At 40.7% G+C, this 16,646-nt stretch overlaps 1 protein-coding gene across 1 annotated transcript in view; it reads left to right on the top strand.

Annotated features, from left to right (window-relative positions):
* LOC136885912 (calcium/calmodulin-dependent protein kinase kinase 1) overlaps positions 1-16,646 on the top strand; it is an 890,523-nt gene that overhangs the window by 800,303 nt on the left and 73,574 nt on the right. Inside the window, exon 4 of the mRNA XM_067158603.2 lies at positions 2,062-2,115. Within this exon, the coding sequence (XP_067014704.2) occupies positions 2,062-2,115 (54 nt within the window). The remainder of the gene's footprint in view (positions 1-2,061; positions 2,116-16,646) is intronic.

Here is a 16,646-nt window from a genome sequence, read left to right on the forward strand (position 1 = left end):
AATAAACTCCATTGTCATAAAGCAGCAGGAATAGATGAAATTAGATCTGAAATGGTGAACTATAGTGGGAAGGCAGGGATGAAATGGTTTCATAGAGTAATAATATTAGCATGGAGTGATGGTAAGGTACCTACAGATTGGACAAAAGCAATAATTGCACCTATCTATAAGCAACGGAACAGGAAGGATTGTATACCAGGCAAAGTATTCACTGGCTCTTGGAAGGGAGGGTGCGAACAGAGTTTGAGAGGAATTTAGATGAAACCCGGTGTGGTTTCAGACCACAGAGGAGCTGTCAGGATCAGATTTTCAGCATGCGCCAGGTAACTAAAAAATACCACGAGATTAATAGGCACTTGTGTTTATATATCGTAGATCCAGAGAACCGCCTCTGTGGCGTAGTGGTTAGCGTGATTAGCTGCCACCCCCCAAGGTCCTGGTTCGATTCCCGGCTCTGCCACGGAATTTGAAAAGTGGTACGAGGGCTGGAACGGGGTCCACTCAGCCTCGGGAGGTCAACTGAGTAGAGGTGGGTTCGATTCCCACCTCAGCCATCCTGGAAGTGGTTTTCCGTGGTTTCCCACTTCTCCAGACAAATGCCGGGATGGTACCTAACTTAAGGCCATGGCCGCTTCCTTCCCTCTTCCTTGCCTGTCCCATCCAAAACTCCCCAACCCTCCACAAGGCCCCCTGTTAAGCATAACAGGTGAGGCCGCCTGGGCGAGGTACTGGTCATTCTCCCCAGTTGTATCCCCGACCCAACGTCTGAAGCTCCAGGACACTGCCCTTGAGGCGGTAGAGGTGGGATCCCTCGCTGAGTCCGAGGGAAAAATCGACCCTGGAGGGAAAACAGATTAAGAAGAAGAAGAAGATCCAGAGAAAGCATATGACAGAGCACGGGGGGGGGGGAAGATGTTACCATACTCGGGGGACTATGGGATCGAAGGTAGAGTGTTAAAATCAATCGAAGGCATTTATGTTGACAATTGATCACAGTGAGGGTACTTACAGGGGTTAGACAAGGCTGTAGTCCTTCACCTTTGTTGTTCGTAGTTTACATGGGACATCTGTTGAAAGGTATAAAGTGGCAGGAAGGGATTCTGGCCTACGCTGACAACTTAATGTCAGGTTGTGCCGAAAGCCTGCAGTTTACTATCTTGGAACTTGAAAATAGTTGCAACGAATTATGAATATTGGCCTTTCGAAGACTATATTGGTGTCAATAGGTAAGAAATCCAAGAGAATTGAACGTCATATTGGTGACGCAAAGCTGGAACAATTAGGTAATTTTAATTATTTAGGATGTGTGTTCTCCCAGGATGGTAAGTGAGATTGAATCAAGGAGCATTAAAGGCAATGCAGTGAGCTCGCAGTTGCGATTAACAATATTCTGTAAGAAGGATGTCAGCTCCCGGACGATACTATCTTTAGCGTGAATGATTGCTGGTACAAACAGGTGGGAACAATGGCAGGACAGTACTTGGAATGAGGAAATAAAGGCTAAGTTAGGAATGAACTCAGTGGATGAAGCTGTACGCATAAATCGGCTTCGGTGTTGGGAAAATGTGAGGCGAATGGAGGAGGATAGGTTACCTAGGAGAATGATGGACTCTGTTATGGAGGGCAAGAGAACTAGAGAGAGACCACGACGACGATGGTTAGACTCAGTTTCTAAAGATTTAAATATAAGAGGTATAGAACTAAATGAGGCCACAACACTAGTTGCAAATAGAGGATTGTGGCGACGTTTAGTAAATTCACAGACGCTTGCAGACTGAACTCTGAAAGGCAAAACGTTCTGTTATTTATTTATTTATTTATTTATTTATTTATTTATTTATTTATTTATTTATTTATTTATTTATTTATTTATTTATTTATTTATTTATACAGACGGAAAAGGAATATTATAAAGTGTTCAGTCTTCTTGATATGTTCCTTGTCGGTCCTTTTGTGTCATAGAAGCGAAATGTTTGCAGATGATTCCATGAGAGTAGTAGTGCAGACATTGCGGCCTCGTGGATGTAATACTGTCTTACCAACATTGTCTTGTTGTTCCAGGGCTCGTACGGGATCGTGAAGCTGGCGTACAACGAAGAGGATGATACCCACTATGTAAGTAATACACGCACTTGCTGGAGTAGTACATTTGCTCTCCAAGTTCTCTACTTCCCAGAATAAACATACGAGAGGAGTGGATGATATTTGATCATAAATATATTAGGACTGTTTATACAATGTTAGATGAAGTACCTGAAGCTAGCAATTAGACGTGGAGGAATATTATGGCTGTTCCTTCATACAAATGAAGGGCAGACCTGTGCGTCGAGAGTGAGGAGATGAAAACCTCGGCTATGTGGTATGTCCCGAGCTGTCAGTGGAATGACATTAGTAGGCAATTTTTTTCACTAGTGGCTTTACGTCGCACCGACACAGATATGTCTTAAGGCGACGATGAGAAAGTAAAGGCCTAGGAATGGGAAGGAAGCGGCCGTGGCCTTAATTAATGTACAGCCCCCAGCATTTACCTGATGTGAAAATGGGAAACCACGGAAAACCATCTTCAGAGCTGCCGACAGAGGGATTCGAACCCGCTATCTCCCGGTTGCGAGCTCACAGCTGCGCGACCCTGACCGCAGGGCCAACTCGCCCGGTAGTGGAGTTTTTAAAATTAGGTAAGTTCATGATATGAAGGTAAACACCATGGATTTTTATGTTACCTGTCAGTGGCGCCATTGTGTTTGGACATACCGGGTGTCTACATTACACCATGAGTCTACATTACCTGTGGTTAGTACCGCTAAAGAAGGAAGACAGTGGTTCTGCTTTACCAGTGATAACTATTATGAGGGACTGGTGACCTGGATTTTGGGCCCCTTTGGACAACAAGCATCATCTCTGAAAATAAGGAATTGTGAACTGGATAACTGACTGTTTTGGGTTCATAGTCCTTTTTTGTATCATTTTGTATCTCACTGATTAGTATACCAGGCAAAGTATTCACTGGCATCTTGGAAGGGAGGGTGCGATCAGTCGTTGAGAGGAAGTTGGATGAAAACCAGTGTGGTTTCAGACCACAGAGAGGCTGTCAGGATCAGATTTTCAGTATGCGCCAGGTACTTGAAAAATGCTACGAGAGGAATAGGCAGTTGTGTTTATGTTTCGTAGATCTAGAGAAAGCATATGGCAGGGTACCGAGGGAAAAGATGTTCGCCATACTGGGGGACTATGGAATTAAAGGTAGATTAAAATCAATTAAAGGCATTTATGTTGACAATTGGGCTTCAGTGAGAATTGATGGTAGAATGAGTTCCTGGTTCAGGGTACTTACAGGAGTTAGACAAGGCTGGAATCTTTCACCTTTGCTGTTCGTAGTTTACATGGATCATCTGCTGAAAGGTATAAAATGGCAGGCAGGGATTCAGTTAGGTGGAAATGCAGTAAGCAGTTTGGCCTATGCTGACGATTTGGTCTTAATGGCAGACTGTGCCGAAAGCCTGCAGTCTAATATCTTGGAACTTGAAAATAGGTGCAATGAGTATGGTATGAAAATTAGCCTCTCGAAGACTAAATTGATGTCAGTAGGTAAGAAATTCAACAGAATTGAATGTCAGATTGGTGATACAAAGTTAGAACAGGTCGACCATTTCAAGTATTTAGGTTGTGTGTTCTCCCAGGATGGTAATATAGTAAGTGAGATTCAATCAAGGTGTAGTAAAGCTAATGCAGTGAACTCGCAGTTGCGATCAGCAGTATTCTGTAAGAAGGAAGTCAGCTCCCAGACGAAACTATATTTACATCGGTCTGTTCTCAGACCAACTTTGCTTTACGGGAGCGAAAGCTGGATGGACTCAGGATATCTTATTCATAAGTTGGAAGTAACAGACATGAAAGTAGCAAGAATGATTGTTGGTACAAACAGGTGGGAACAATGGCAGGAGGGTACTCGGAATGAGGATATAAAGGCTAATTTAGGAATGAACTCGATGGCTGAAGCTGTACGCATAAACCGGCTTCGGTGGTGGGGTCATGTGAGGTGAATGGAGGAGGATAGGTTACCTAGGAGAATAATGGACTCTGCTATGGAGGGTAAGAGAAGTAGAGGGAGACCAAGACGACGATGGTTAGACTCGGTTTCTAACGATTTGAAAATAAGAGGTATAGAACTAAATGAGGCCACAATACTAGTTGCAAATCGAGGATTGTGGCGCCCCTTTTGTAAATTCTCAGAGGCTTGCAGACTGAACGCTGACAGGCATAACAGTCTATAATGATAATGTATGTACGTATGTATGTCGTTTTATATTCTAAACAGTGAGTACATTTTGAAGTTTTAATTATCATATCTTAGAAATGAATCTTGTCATTATCATCTGATTTCATTGCACCTCATACCAATATAGGACGATGACATAGCTGTTAGGCCCTTTTAAACAATCATCATCATCATCATCATCATCATCATCTGAATTTCTGCCAGATATAATTTCACTCTGACATCCTTAACTAGACACATACACATGTGAGTGCTCGCCTAGCTTTATGGGGCGTTGGCAGGCTATCGAGAGCGTTTAATCGATCACATGACGTTCGATTAGACACTGGCCCACATTCCTGCCTGCTTGTCCCTCACTGTGTGTGTGTTTGTGTGTGGTGACAGAAACCGGATGCGTCTCCGCACTGGTTACAGCGCTGGTATTAAGTGAAATCCCACAGATCAGATTGACTAAACATGCCACCACGAATAGAACAGTGGCACTATTTCACATACTTGACCTATGCATTTCTCCAGAATGACAACACTCCAGGACAAATATCATAATGTTTTAGCATATATAATTCAGCAAAATCTCAGTCGGGAACTATATATATAATAACATGTCCTGACTGATTAATTCATCATCTCTGAATCAAAGCTACTCGACATAAAGAAATGAAATTTTGGGGATATATTTATAATACAGTGCAGATGCCCAATAAGGAAGGATTATGGGATATTCCGACGCTAAGGGAGTGAAAAGGGGGGAATTTTTAATGAATATATCTATATCTCAAAACTTACCAGTTTACAGACGTGAAAATTGATACTTGGAACCTCCTTAAAAAATAAGGAAACACGTATTTACTTTTTGTGACGTAAAACAAATTGTAAAAAATGGTCGAGTTCGTTTTATGATTATACTTATATCCCAAAAACTGAAGATGTTACAGACGTGAAAATTGGTATTTGGATCTCCTGTAAAAATAACGAAACACGTACTTTGTTTTCAGAAAATCCAATTAAGCGGGTGAAAAGAAGTGAAAAAGCTGGTGAACTTTGAAAATGAATATGTCTAGAGTATATCTCAAAAGCTTAGCATATTACAGACGTGTCATTTTTCTCTGAGTGTTCATACTTTCCGAATTTTCAGATAATGTCTTACTGCAATACTGAGGAACAATCACTTTTTATCAAATTACAAAAGCCGTGGGTAACAGCTAGTCCATAATATTTAGCAGGTGACGAATAGTGTCGTCTGTACTCGACCTACTTTTACCTTATGGATTTTCTGCTGTTGATTGAGCCGACATCCCATGCATTGGTTTGATGCATCTCTCCATGCCACCCTATTCTGTGCTAAACTTTTCACTTCCACGTAACTGCAGCATCCTACATCTGCTCTAATCTGCTTGTCATATTCATACCTTGGTCTACCCCTACACACTTACACTTCCCTCAAAACAAAACTGAGTCCTGGGTGTCTTAAGATGTGTCCTATCATTCTATCTCTTCTTCTCGTCAAATTTAGCAAAATCGATCTCCTCTCACCAATTTGTTTCAGTATTTCTTCATTCGTGATTCGATCTATTCATCTCACCTTCAGCATTCTTCTGTAGCACCACATTTCAAAAGCTTTTATTCTCTTCTTTTCTGAACTAGTTATCGTCTATGTTTCACTTCCGTACAATGCCACACTCCAGACGAAAGTCTTCAAAAACATCTTTACAATTCCTATATAAAGTTCGAAGTGAGCAATTTTCTTCCCTTAAGAAAGGCCTCTCTTGCTTGTGCTAGTCTGCATTTTATGTCCTCCTTACTTCTGACATCATCAGTTAGTTTACTACCCAAGTAACAATATTCATCTACTTCCTTAAAGACTTCATTTCCTAATCTCATATTACCTCCATCACCTGACTTCGTTCGACTGCACTCCATTACCTTTTCTTCCGACTTACATATTTTCATCTTGTATTCCTTGCCCAAGACTCTGCCCAGAGCATTCAGCAATTTCTCCAGATCTTCTGCAGATTCATATAAAATAACAATATCATCGGCAAATCTCAGGGTTTTGATTTCCTCTCCTTGGATTTGTATTCCTTTTCCAAATTCCTCTTTGCTATCCTTCACTGCCTATCCTGCGTAAATATTGTAAAACCCCTGTGGGTGGGGGTCGCAGACGAAGAATACACCCACGGTACCCCTGCCTGTCGTAAGAGGCGACTAAAAGGGGCGACCAAAGGATGATTGTGTTAGATCAATGAAACTACTTGTGATTAGTACCATTACGCGGCGAACACCATGGGTCACCTTTACTTGCGAGTAGTACTACTATGTTAGGTACACAATAGGCTGTGATTAGCAGCAACAGATGGTGAATCTGTACAGAGTTTCCGGTACCCGTGATTACAGTAGTACCATTGTGAGAAACACCATGGTTCTGGGTGTTTCTTGTGATTAGTACTCACTATATGAGGAATACTACGAGAATGCCGGCACCCGTGATTAGTACATTTGGTTGAGGAACACCATGGGTTTGCGTTGCCTATGAGTTGCGCTAATATGTGAGAAACACCATAGGTCTGCGTTACCTGTGCGACGTACAAAACTTGTGAGTAGTACCATACGTGGAATACGTGAGTACCGCAACCTGAAAAATACCATGGTTCTACTTTACTAGTGATAAGTACCATTATTAGGGACCGTTAACTTGGATTGTTAACCCCTTTAGACAACAAGCATCCTCGATTCAGGATTGTACTTTAGAAGTAGTCCCATGGTCAGTAACACTAATGTTTATGATATTTTTTTGGTCAGAACCACTGATTGTTTTTAAATTCATATCCATCCATTCATTCTTCATCATCACGTTTTTTATTCTGGGCAGTGGATGATTTTGTACTATTAAATTCTCATTACATTTCGTCTCATTTCGTACCATTAGGGGCCGATGACCAAGATATTAGGCCCCTTTAAACAACAAGCATCACCATCAAACATTGAAAAGGAGGGGGGACAAGCTGCAAACTTGCCACACTCCTTTCTGGATAGTTGCAGATAATATAAGTCCTAAAAGTATTCGGGCAACGCATAGACCAATTTTATATCAAGGAACTTTATATGAGCAACAGCATGGGTCCTGTAGTCTCATATTAAATTAATCTTAGAAACCAGTCCGTGTCTCATTCGTAACATAAATTTCACTTGGGGCTTTTGTTTGTGATATTGTTGCGAGTATTATTACCACCAGTGTACATACCCTTAAGCCTTAACAGCAGCCAAGAACATATCTTCATTTAGTTGAGAAGACAACTTTTTAGCTAAGTACTCATCAAAGGCATCCTTGATACTGGTCCATATAGCACACAGCTTCATTTAGAGGTGCTCGCTTGATGCGTATTGTTTCAGCAGGCTTTGAATCCAGCCGGCTTAACACTGTATAATAATTGCATTGTTCATTGTATCGCAACTTGTATCAGAGAGATGGGAACGACGCAGCTATAAACTACAAAGCATCCAAATGGGATGGGATTAAAATTACCCGGATGTGAGTTACACAAAGGCTTGCGTCATAAAATTAAACAAGTTGGTTGCATTCATCCTACAGCATATTACAAAAAAAACATCGAATTATTAATGTGTTCGTTCTCGTGTTTCTATAGAAACGTAATAATTCACAGCATTCCCTCTTACAAGATGAGGATTATATTGGATTCCTGGATAACGTTGTGTATAGGTTGCCTAACTCTCATTTATTGCTGAATCGGAGATTTTTTTTTTTTTTTTTTGCTACTTGTTTAAATTCGCACTACCACATCGAAGGTTTTCATCGATGGAAGGATGGGCACGGACTAGGATAAGTAAAGGTAGTGGCCGTGGCCTTAATTAAGGTACAGCCCCAGCATTTGCCCGGTGTGAAAAGAGGAAACCACGGAAAATCATCTCAAGTGTTGCCGACAGCGCGATTCGAACCACTATTTCCCGAATGTTTCGCTCCGAAAAAGACAGCTATCCTTAGTATTTATTTATTTATTTATTTATTTATTTATTTATTTATTTATTTATTTATTTATTTATTTATTTATTTATTTATTTATTTATTTATTTATTTATTATACATGCATTTGACAGAGTTGTAATCCACTTATAACGGCATTACAAAGTATATTATAATATCATCAGCAGGTGATGCCAGTGGCCATACTATGTTGAAACGCCGGTTCCATGCCGGTCACGTAGTTAAGCAACACTCGATGTTGTCAATACTCGGATGGGTGACCGCCCGGGAACAACACGTGCCGTTGCCTCAATTCCCCTTTTTGACACTCCCATCGTGTTGGGACATCGTTATCTCCTCTTAAGCGACACTCCCATGTTCAGTTTCCAGCCAGTCTAAGTTTTTTAACGCTGGAATGAAGGCCGGAACGGTATTATCTCAGCCTCGTGAGACCGACTAAGGAACTGTCTAATTATAACAGGAGTAACAGAAGTAATGAATACAGAGAGTATCGGTAGTTTTAAATATTACTCTGCAGGCTTTATTTTTCATCTGGCATTAGCATGCAAGAAATAGAATTAATGACTAATAAGCGTGATAATATGGTAGTGATTATTTATTAAAGGAGTGTAACCGTATTATCAGTTCCTAAAATAAATATTAATCAAAATAATCATAGGAGAAAGGGGAAACATTCTTACCCTTGGTAAAGAAAAGAAAAGAGTACGAAAGACGGAAAACACTAGTGAGAGAAAAATATCATATACGATGATGATGATGATGATGATGATGATGATGATGATGATGACGATGATGATGATGCTTGTTGTTTTAAGGGGCCTAACATCGAAGGTCATCGGGCCCTATATCATATACGAAGTTCATTCTATATCTATAGAGGAGTTCCCCAGGGGTGTATCCTGTCTCCCCTACTATTTATAGTATACTCTGAGCAATTTGTTCAGCGAAACTCCAGTTTTTAAGTGACGGTTCTTCAACCAATAGAATAGCCATTAACAACGTCGGGCACGTAGATGATACAGTGTTATTGATAGAGAGTGCAGAGCGACTTCATCGGCTAGAAAACCAAGTACGGTAGATCGTCAATCAAACGTTTGGAGGTGCGACTTAACTTAATGAAAACGACGATTTTCGTTTTCATGAGAAGACAGGACTCTCAAAAACAGGTTGTAAAGGGTACGAAAAATCGATGCTGCCTAAATAAGAGATGTATGATTCATACTGAAGAAATCAGCACTCGCACTGAAAAGGCACGACGTTTTTCAACTGCATGTGAAATACCGTTTGTAGTTTAAAACTAATTGAGTCTTCTTAGTGTTGATGTACAGTGCAGATACATGAAGACTAGACGTAATGACTGAAAAAGGCAAGCAAACTTACAGTTTTACATAATTGCTGATATCCTGATCATAGATATATGGTTTACGTCGCACTGACACAGATAGGTCTTATGGCGACGATGGGATAGGAAAGACCTAGGAATGGGGGAGCGCCCATGGCCTTAATTAAAGTTCATCCCCAGCATTTGCCTGGTGTGAAAATGGGAAACCACGGAAAACCATCTTCAGGGCAGCCGACAGTGGGGTTCGAACCCACTATCTCCCGAATGCAAGCTCACAGATGCACACCCCTAACCACACGGCCAACTCGCCCGGTCCTGATCATAGCACAGGAACCTTTAGTCTTAGGTAGAATACGAACCAAAGGGACGTAAATTCTCATTTTAAAGCGGTATGCATTGGCCGAGATCTGAACTACATCCACCGTGGTAAGAAGCCAGTGTTGATGTCCCTCAGGTCATTTGATCGAAGCTTTTAAGCCGTATGGAGTGCTATCGGCCTGTGTTGAGATTATCATGGGTGTCCCATATAAGGAGCAGCATGGTCATGCAACGTATGAAGACTGAACAGTACCATCACCGCAAAATCAACAGGACAAGACATGTGAACGCCGACGCATATCTTCGTTAGGAAGTGATCCAATAACACCCATAGCGTAGCCATGTGGAAAACACCTAGTTTCATAAGATTTGAAGCGATAAGCGGTCGGATAATGTGGTGGCCTCCACTTCTTCATATTGTGTTTCTGATTTTTCGTAGTATACACCGACTTTATAAGTTTTCGGGACCTGCGGAGGCTTTTATTTTCCTTACATTCATTTCTATAGCCAATACTGTCAAAATTCGAAGCATTCAGTGTCCTTCTCCTATAATAAATGTTTGATAATCACTTTCTTTTATCTCTTAAATCAAGACCTGCCACCATCACCACACTACTCCTAGTTTCCTAATTTTCTCCCTTTCTCTTTCTCCCGTATTTTCTTTATCCTTCTGTGTTTGTTTTTCTCTCCTTCCCTGCATCTGCCCTTCCTCATCACTTCCCCTTCTTTATCTTGTTCATCCATTACAAGCACCCCGTCTGTTCTTCCTTTGTGCTGCTCATCCTCCCTCACTTATTTTCCTTTATTTATTTCTTGCTTTATATCTGATGTTGTAATCTGTCTGTCTTTCTTTCTTTATTCCATCTTGTTTTTTTTTCTATATTTATTTTTTTCAATTTATCCTCTGCACTTCCCCATTCTTCTATATTCCCTTTATCGTCCTCCACTCTCATAATTTCATCATAATTCTTCCTTCTTTCTTAATGCCACCTTTCTTTCTCATCTGCCATCCACTACTTACTTCTTCCATTTCTTCTATTTCTTTTTTCTTGCTTTATATCTCAGCAAATTATTCTCTCTCTCTCTCTCTTCCCCCCCCCCTGATTCATCAATTTCCTATTTCCCCTTTCATTTATTTCCTCCATCTTTTGAATCCCTTTTAATTTTATTTGAGTCTTAATATCCTTTCGTCGTACATTGCGTTCCCGCGCAGAATTATTTATATCCTTCCATTTACTTATGTTTATTGTTTGCCTTATATCTTACGTTGTAATCTTTCTTCCTTTATCCCATCGTGTTTTTGCATTTATTTGTTTATTTATTTATTTTTCTCCTTTCCTACTTTCTCTCCACTTCCCAACCTTTTATATTCCATTTCCTTCTCCTTCACTATCTTTCATCATCTCTTGATATTTTTCCTTCTTTTTCAACTTCCCCTTTCTTTCTTATCTGTCTTCCACCACTTATTTCCTCTATTTTTCTTCTTTCTTTCTCGTTGATTTGTACCATACCAGATTTCCTTTTTCATCTTTCTCTCTCTCTCTCTCTCTCTCTCCGTTATCCCTTCTCCCTTCCCTGTTATCGAAAATGTTCGTGTGTTAGATTCACTATAAAACAATAGCTCTCACATTTTGGCTTTCTTCCTTGCACCTTTCATTCGCCCTCATATGTTATTTTCACTTAACCTTTACTTCCTTTTTTGTATTTTTCTTACGTCTCACTTAATTACTTCCTCTTCTTCCTTTTACGTATTACCTATGTAATAGCCTCGGGTGCATCATTGTAGATATACGTATTTATTTATGAACCAGTACGCTGAAGGATTTCGCTTTCGCAATGGCCATCTCTACTTCGCGCGAAACAAAAAATAAACCGAGCTGCCTGTTAGAATGGCAATGGGATTCTGTGCAGTTGATCAAACGGTGCTGTTTGTGCCAGCTCTAATGAAGAGTCGTGATTGGCTGGGGTTAGTTTGAGTAGGGTAGCAATTGTTTGAAAGGGAGATCCAGCTCGCCCACGCGCCCTCGTTAAAATGTACAGCACACAGATGTGTCGTGCAAATATACAGCTTTGGGGCAAGGTTTCATTTCTACCTTCAGTTCAGCCGTACTCCGAGTGCCAGCAGAGAAATATTCCCATTTATATATGTTCTCTGTTATGAGTGAGGAAAAAATATTAAGTTAGTTGAGAACCATTTTCCCGTAATTTTTCATCACCATCACTTACTTGTCTATACATGCCGTTTTATCCCATGGCAGACATAAAAAGTAACAAATATTTACAGACACAGTCGCATTTACTGATGATTAGAGCGTGGATAGGCTGTAATAGGTTAGAATGCAAACGTACTAAAGCAAATAACAAGCATGCTCTACCCGAACAACAGTTCTGCTATGAGATTTGCATAAACAGTAGGGTCCCAGCCGATTCGAACCCCTAAAACTTATGTTACCCTCACTACACTACAGAAGAGCGGGTAGACGACAGTTCCTACCAGGTAAGTTGGTTTGCATTCTAACCTATTACTGTCTAAACATTCAGACTTCATTTATGACAGTTGTTAGTGTATGTTCTCTTTTACCTCGCATCCTCTACAGTTGCTGCGTTTTCTTGGTCCATTACCAGATGACCGATAGCTGAGCACTGTTTGATACAGTTTTCTCTCCTTCTGGACCTGCCTTAACCACTGCAGTAGTACTCTCGTTCGTCACCAGATGGCTCACTATGCGCTAGCCTTCAGAGTGGGAAGAGACGACGCCATCTAAACTCCAATTAACATGTGTGCTGGTCAATACATAGGTGCATTGCGAAATAGACCGCAATGTCATCAGGTGAATCGAAGACGAGGGGGAAGGAATGTGGTAGAAGAAGTAAAGAATAGGAAATGCAATGACTGAGAAGGATAGAAGAATAGGCTCGAGATGAAAATGAAAAGAAAAGTGTGTCCTTTCCCCCCTCCCAGTCCGACTCGCACACATTTTTCTCGTTTCCCTTTAACACACTTATCATCTTCATCTCTAGTGTATTCATATACCCGTGTCAGTCATTGCATATTATTTCATTTTCTTCTTCTCATTTCGTTGTTCACCTTGGACTACGTGGTTCCTAACTCTGGTGAGCCTTCCTCTTAGCCCAGTATTCCTTCATCTGTACTGTGGGTTGCTTTCCTTTCCTGAGTCCACTTCGCTCCCACTCCAGGACGCAATGGTCTAGCTGACAGTGACTGGAGAGTGTCGGATGTTCTGATCAACATTCTAAATTTACCCCTGTTTAATATATCTTTGGGATCTGATTTCAAAAAATTCTAAGTCTTTTCGAAGCAGTTTCGTCCATTTAGCATTTTTCCCCTTGCCTCCGCCAAAGAAAGAGTTGTGATTCGCTGAGCGTGTAGTACTGACCTCCACCCCGTCAATGTCTCCTGTTCGGACGTCCAGGGCTGCGCATCGCATACGACAACAGTGCGAAGATCTGAACTTCTGAATAAATGACTAAAACTAGATTCTGTTCACTTGGTTTGTTGATTACATTCACAATGCACTGCCTATGGTCACTTCTGAACGGTTTTCCTCTTTTGTGCTTCACTACACGCGATGGTCCTACCTCTTGCTCCATTTCTCTCACTATCAATACTGACACTGACTGCTGCTGCAAGATGCAACACCTTATCTCCACTCTGTACAGCTTGGGACTTTCCCTCACTTCGAGAAGACTTCCTGTATTACACCACGCCTTGTGCCTTCATTTCTCGTTATTTAATCACTGTTTTATATTTAAAAAGGCATTTATATACCGGTATATATGACAACCATATTTTAATATGATTACGTACTCTTCCAAACTCTCTAAATGTAATAAAATTAAATTAATGCGACGTGCTACTTTGCTTCGAGCTCGCATACAGTCGAGTTAGTGCGACGGTTGCTTCTCCAATCAACTACGTCTGTGTCCACGTGCAAAGTCAAGGTGTTCCGCCTATTTGTTTGCATCAGGAGTATGTGAGGAACACCATAGGTCCGCGTTACTTGTGCGACGTACAATACTTGTGAGTAGTACCATAATGTGTGGAATACCGCGAGTCTATGCTACTTTTTATTAGTACCGGAACATTACAAATAACATGGTTCGACTTTCCTAGCGATAAGTACCATTATGAGGGGCCGATGACCAGGAATTTGGACCCCTTTAGTCTACAAGCATCATCGATTCAGGATTGTGCTTTAGAAGCAGTCCCTTGGTCAGTAATACTATTGTTTAACGCTAGTTTCTGGGAATATGGGGCATTACGGGACGGATCCACTGATTGTTTTAAATTCATATCCATCCATTCATTCTTCGTCACTATGTTTTGAATTCTGGTCAGTGGATGCTTTTGGACTTTTTAATTGTCATTACATTTCGTTTCATTTCGTACCATTAGCGGCTGATGACCTAGATGTTAGGCCCATTTAAACAACAATATAATCATAATCGTCATCAACAACAATTAGTGGCGGCCAAAAAGTTCAAAGGAAAGCGATGCGTGTCGTAACCGGGAATAGGAGGAATACCATTAATTGCGAAAGTCTTGAACTAGAAGAACTACTCGCCTATGTAGTCTTTATAAGAGATATACGGGAAGGACTGCCTGGAGTAGTATTAGGAATACGTTGGAACCTCCCTCCTACTTATTGAGAAATGATAACAAACATAAAATTAGGACTTATGGATGTGGGCAAGTTTTCCTTCGTTAACAGGACCATAAGGGATTGGAATAAATTACCTGCTGCAGTCTTTGATACATTCCCTTCCGGTATCAAGTCATTTAAGAACAACATCAGTGCTAGTGTAAAGTGAAAAGTAAGAGTTGTAAATTACGGGCACTGAATTTGTGATTTTCTGCTTGATTTAGAATTTCTTGTAGTATTCTCTTTCCAGGGAATTGTTGGTTGTACTCATGTTGTTGTATTTGTTGTTGTTGTTGTTGTTGTTGTTTTTAGTAATAACCTGTATTTTAATTGTACATTATTATCACTTGTAATTTTAAGCTAGTAGTAAGTTCAATCTACAGTACTGTAAGCTGTAGTGTTAAGCACTGGAAACACTTAAGTTGTGTATGAAATTGTATATGATAACAAAGATCGCCGGACTTAAGGACACCAGATTATTTTCTGAGGTCTTATCCCAATGATAAAGTATATCAAAGTCGACCATGAGCAACTGAAGATATGTAGACCAATATCATGACTGAAATCAATGGAATAGATGAGTAAATATTGCTGCAAACTGCTGGAAGCATGGAGCGACGGGTATGGCTGTGTCTATAGGAAGAAGGAGGTCATTTCCAACATTTCCTCCTGATGTTGCTTGTCATTCCTCATAAAAGTAGTGACGCACTGGCGAGACGAATTTTAGAATATTTTTGAGATTATTCTGCTATTCTATATTGGTACCTCGCCCCTTAGGGTACAATATAGACGAAATGCAATGAAGAAGGCATTTTCTTTCTTAGATAGTTCCCTTTGGATTGTGAAACATTATACTACCAACCTTATGCCACAAAAAAATCTCCTTAAAAGAGGAGTACAAATACCGGATGGTTCCTTTTGTCAAAAGAAGTAGCGTGCTTTAAGCTTTCGTTTGGAGTCATCAACTCTTGAGCTTATTTAGGGGTTGTAGTAAGGATGTAAATGTGAATGTACGACGGCAAGTCTATACGTATTTGCAATCAATTTTTATAATTTATTACAAAATGAATTTATTACATTTGTCAACATAGTAACCCTGCTTTTCAATGAACATGGTCCACCGTTTCAGAATCTTTGTGATAGCCTCTGCAAAACCCGTTTTTTGGTTGCGCAGCAAGACACTTATGCACCACTTCCTTTTCCTGTTGATCGGAGCTGAATCGACGGCCTCTTAGAGCATTTTAAGTGGACCAAACAAATGGCAATCCGACGGGGCGAGATCAGTACCGTATGCAGGATGCTTCTTTGTAACCCATCTCGAAGAGACTTTGTGAAAATCAAGCCTGTTAGGCATGATTTCATATGCAGAACCATGGCTAATGTGCATGTCATCAACAGTCACTCGTCTGTTATTCAGGATCATATCAGGCATTCGTTCAATATTAGCATCAGTTACGTCTGCAGATGGACGCCCGGAACTTTCCTCATCCTTTTGAACTGATCAATCCACTGGTAAACACTTCGCTGTGGCAAAACGTTGTCCCCGCATTGTGCTGAAAGTCTTCTATGAATTTCCGCTCCTGGTACATCTTCAGACCACAACGCTGGTCTTCCTTGGTGCAAACAGAGAGTAGCGCGGCCATCTTCGTGTCGACACAGCGCAAGCTGTACTGATCTGATAACGCTGAAACCTACCACAGACGTAGACAACGGTGCCATCTAGCGGCTGGTGAACACACAGTGCCATAGAGCCAACCTAAAGACAATTAGAGCAAAATTTAAGATACGTATTGGCTTGCCTACGTATATTAGCCTCTGGTAACACCGCGAATAGAGAATGGTATACCAGTGCATTACTTGTTACCAGAACTGGAAAATATCCGAAGGAAAGCAGCCCGATTTGTTCTGAGTGATTTCCGATGAAACAGTAGTCTTACGAAAATGTTGCAAACTTTCGGCTGGGAAGACTTGGGAGTAAGGAGACGAGATGCTCGACTAAGCGCTATGTTCCAGGCTATCAGTAGAGAGGTGGCATAAGAATAACTT

The sequence above is a fragment of the Anabrus simplex genome, chromosome X (genome assembly GCF_040414725.1).
Source record: "Anabrus simplex isolate iqAnaSimp1 chromosome X, ASM4041472v1, whole genome shotgun sequence".
Taxonomy (NCBI): Eukaryota; Metazoa; Arthropoda; class Insecta; order Orthoptera; family Tettigoniidae; genus Anabrus; species Anabrus simplex.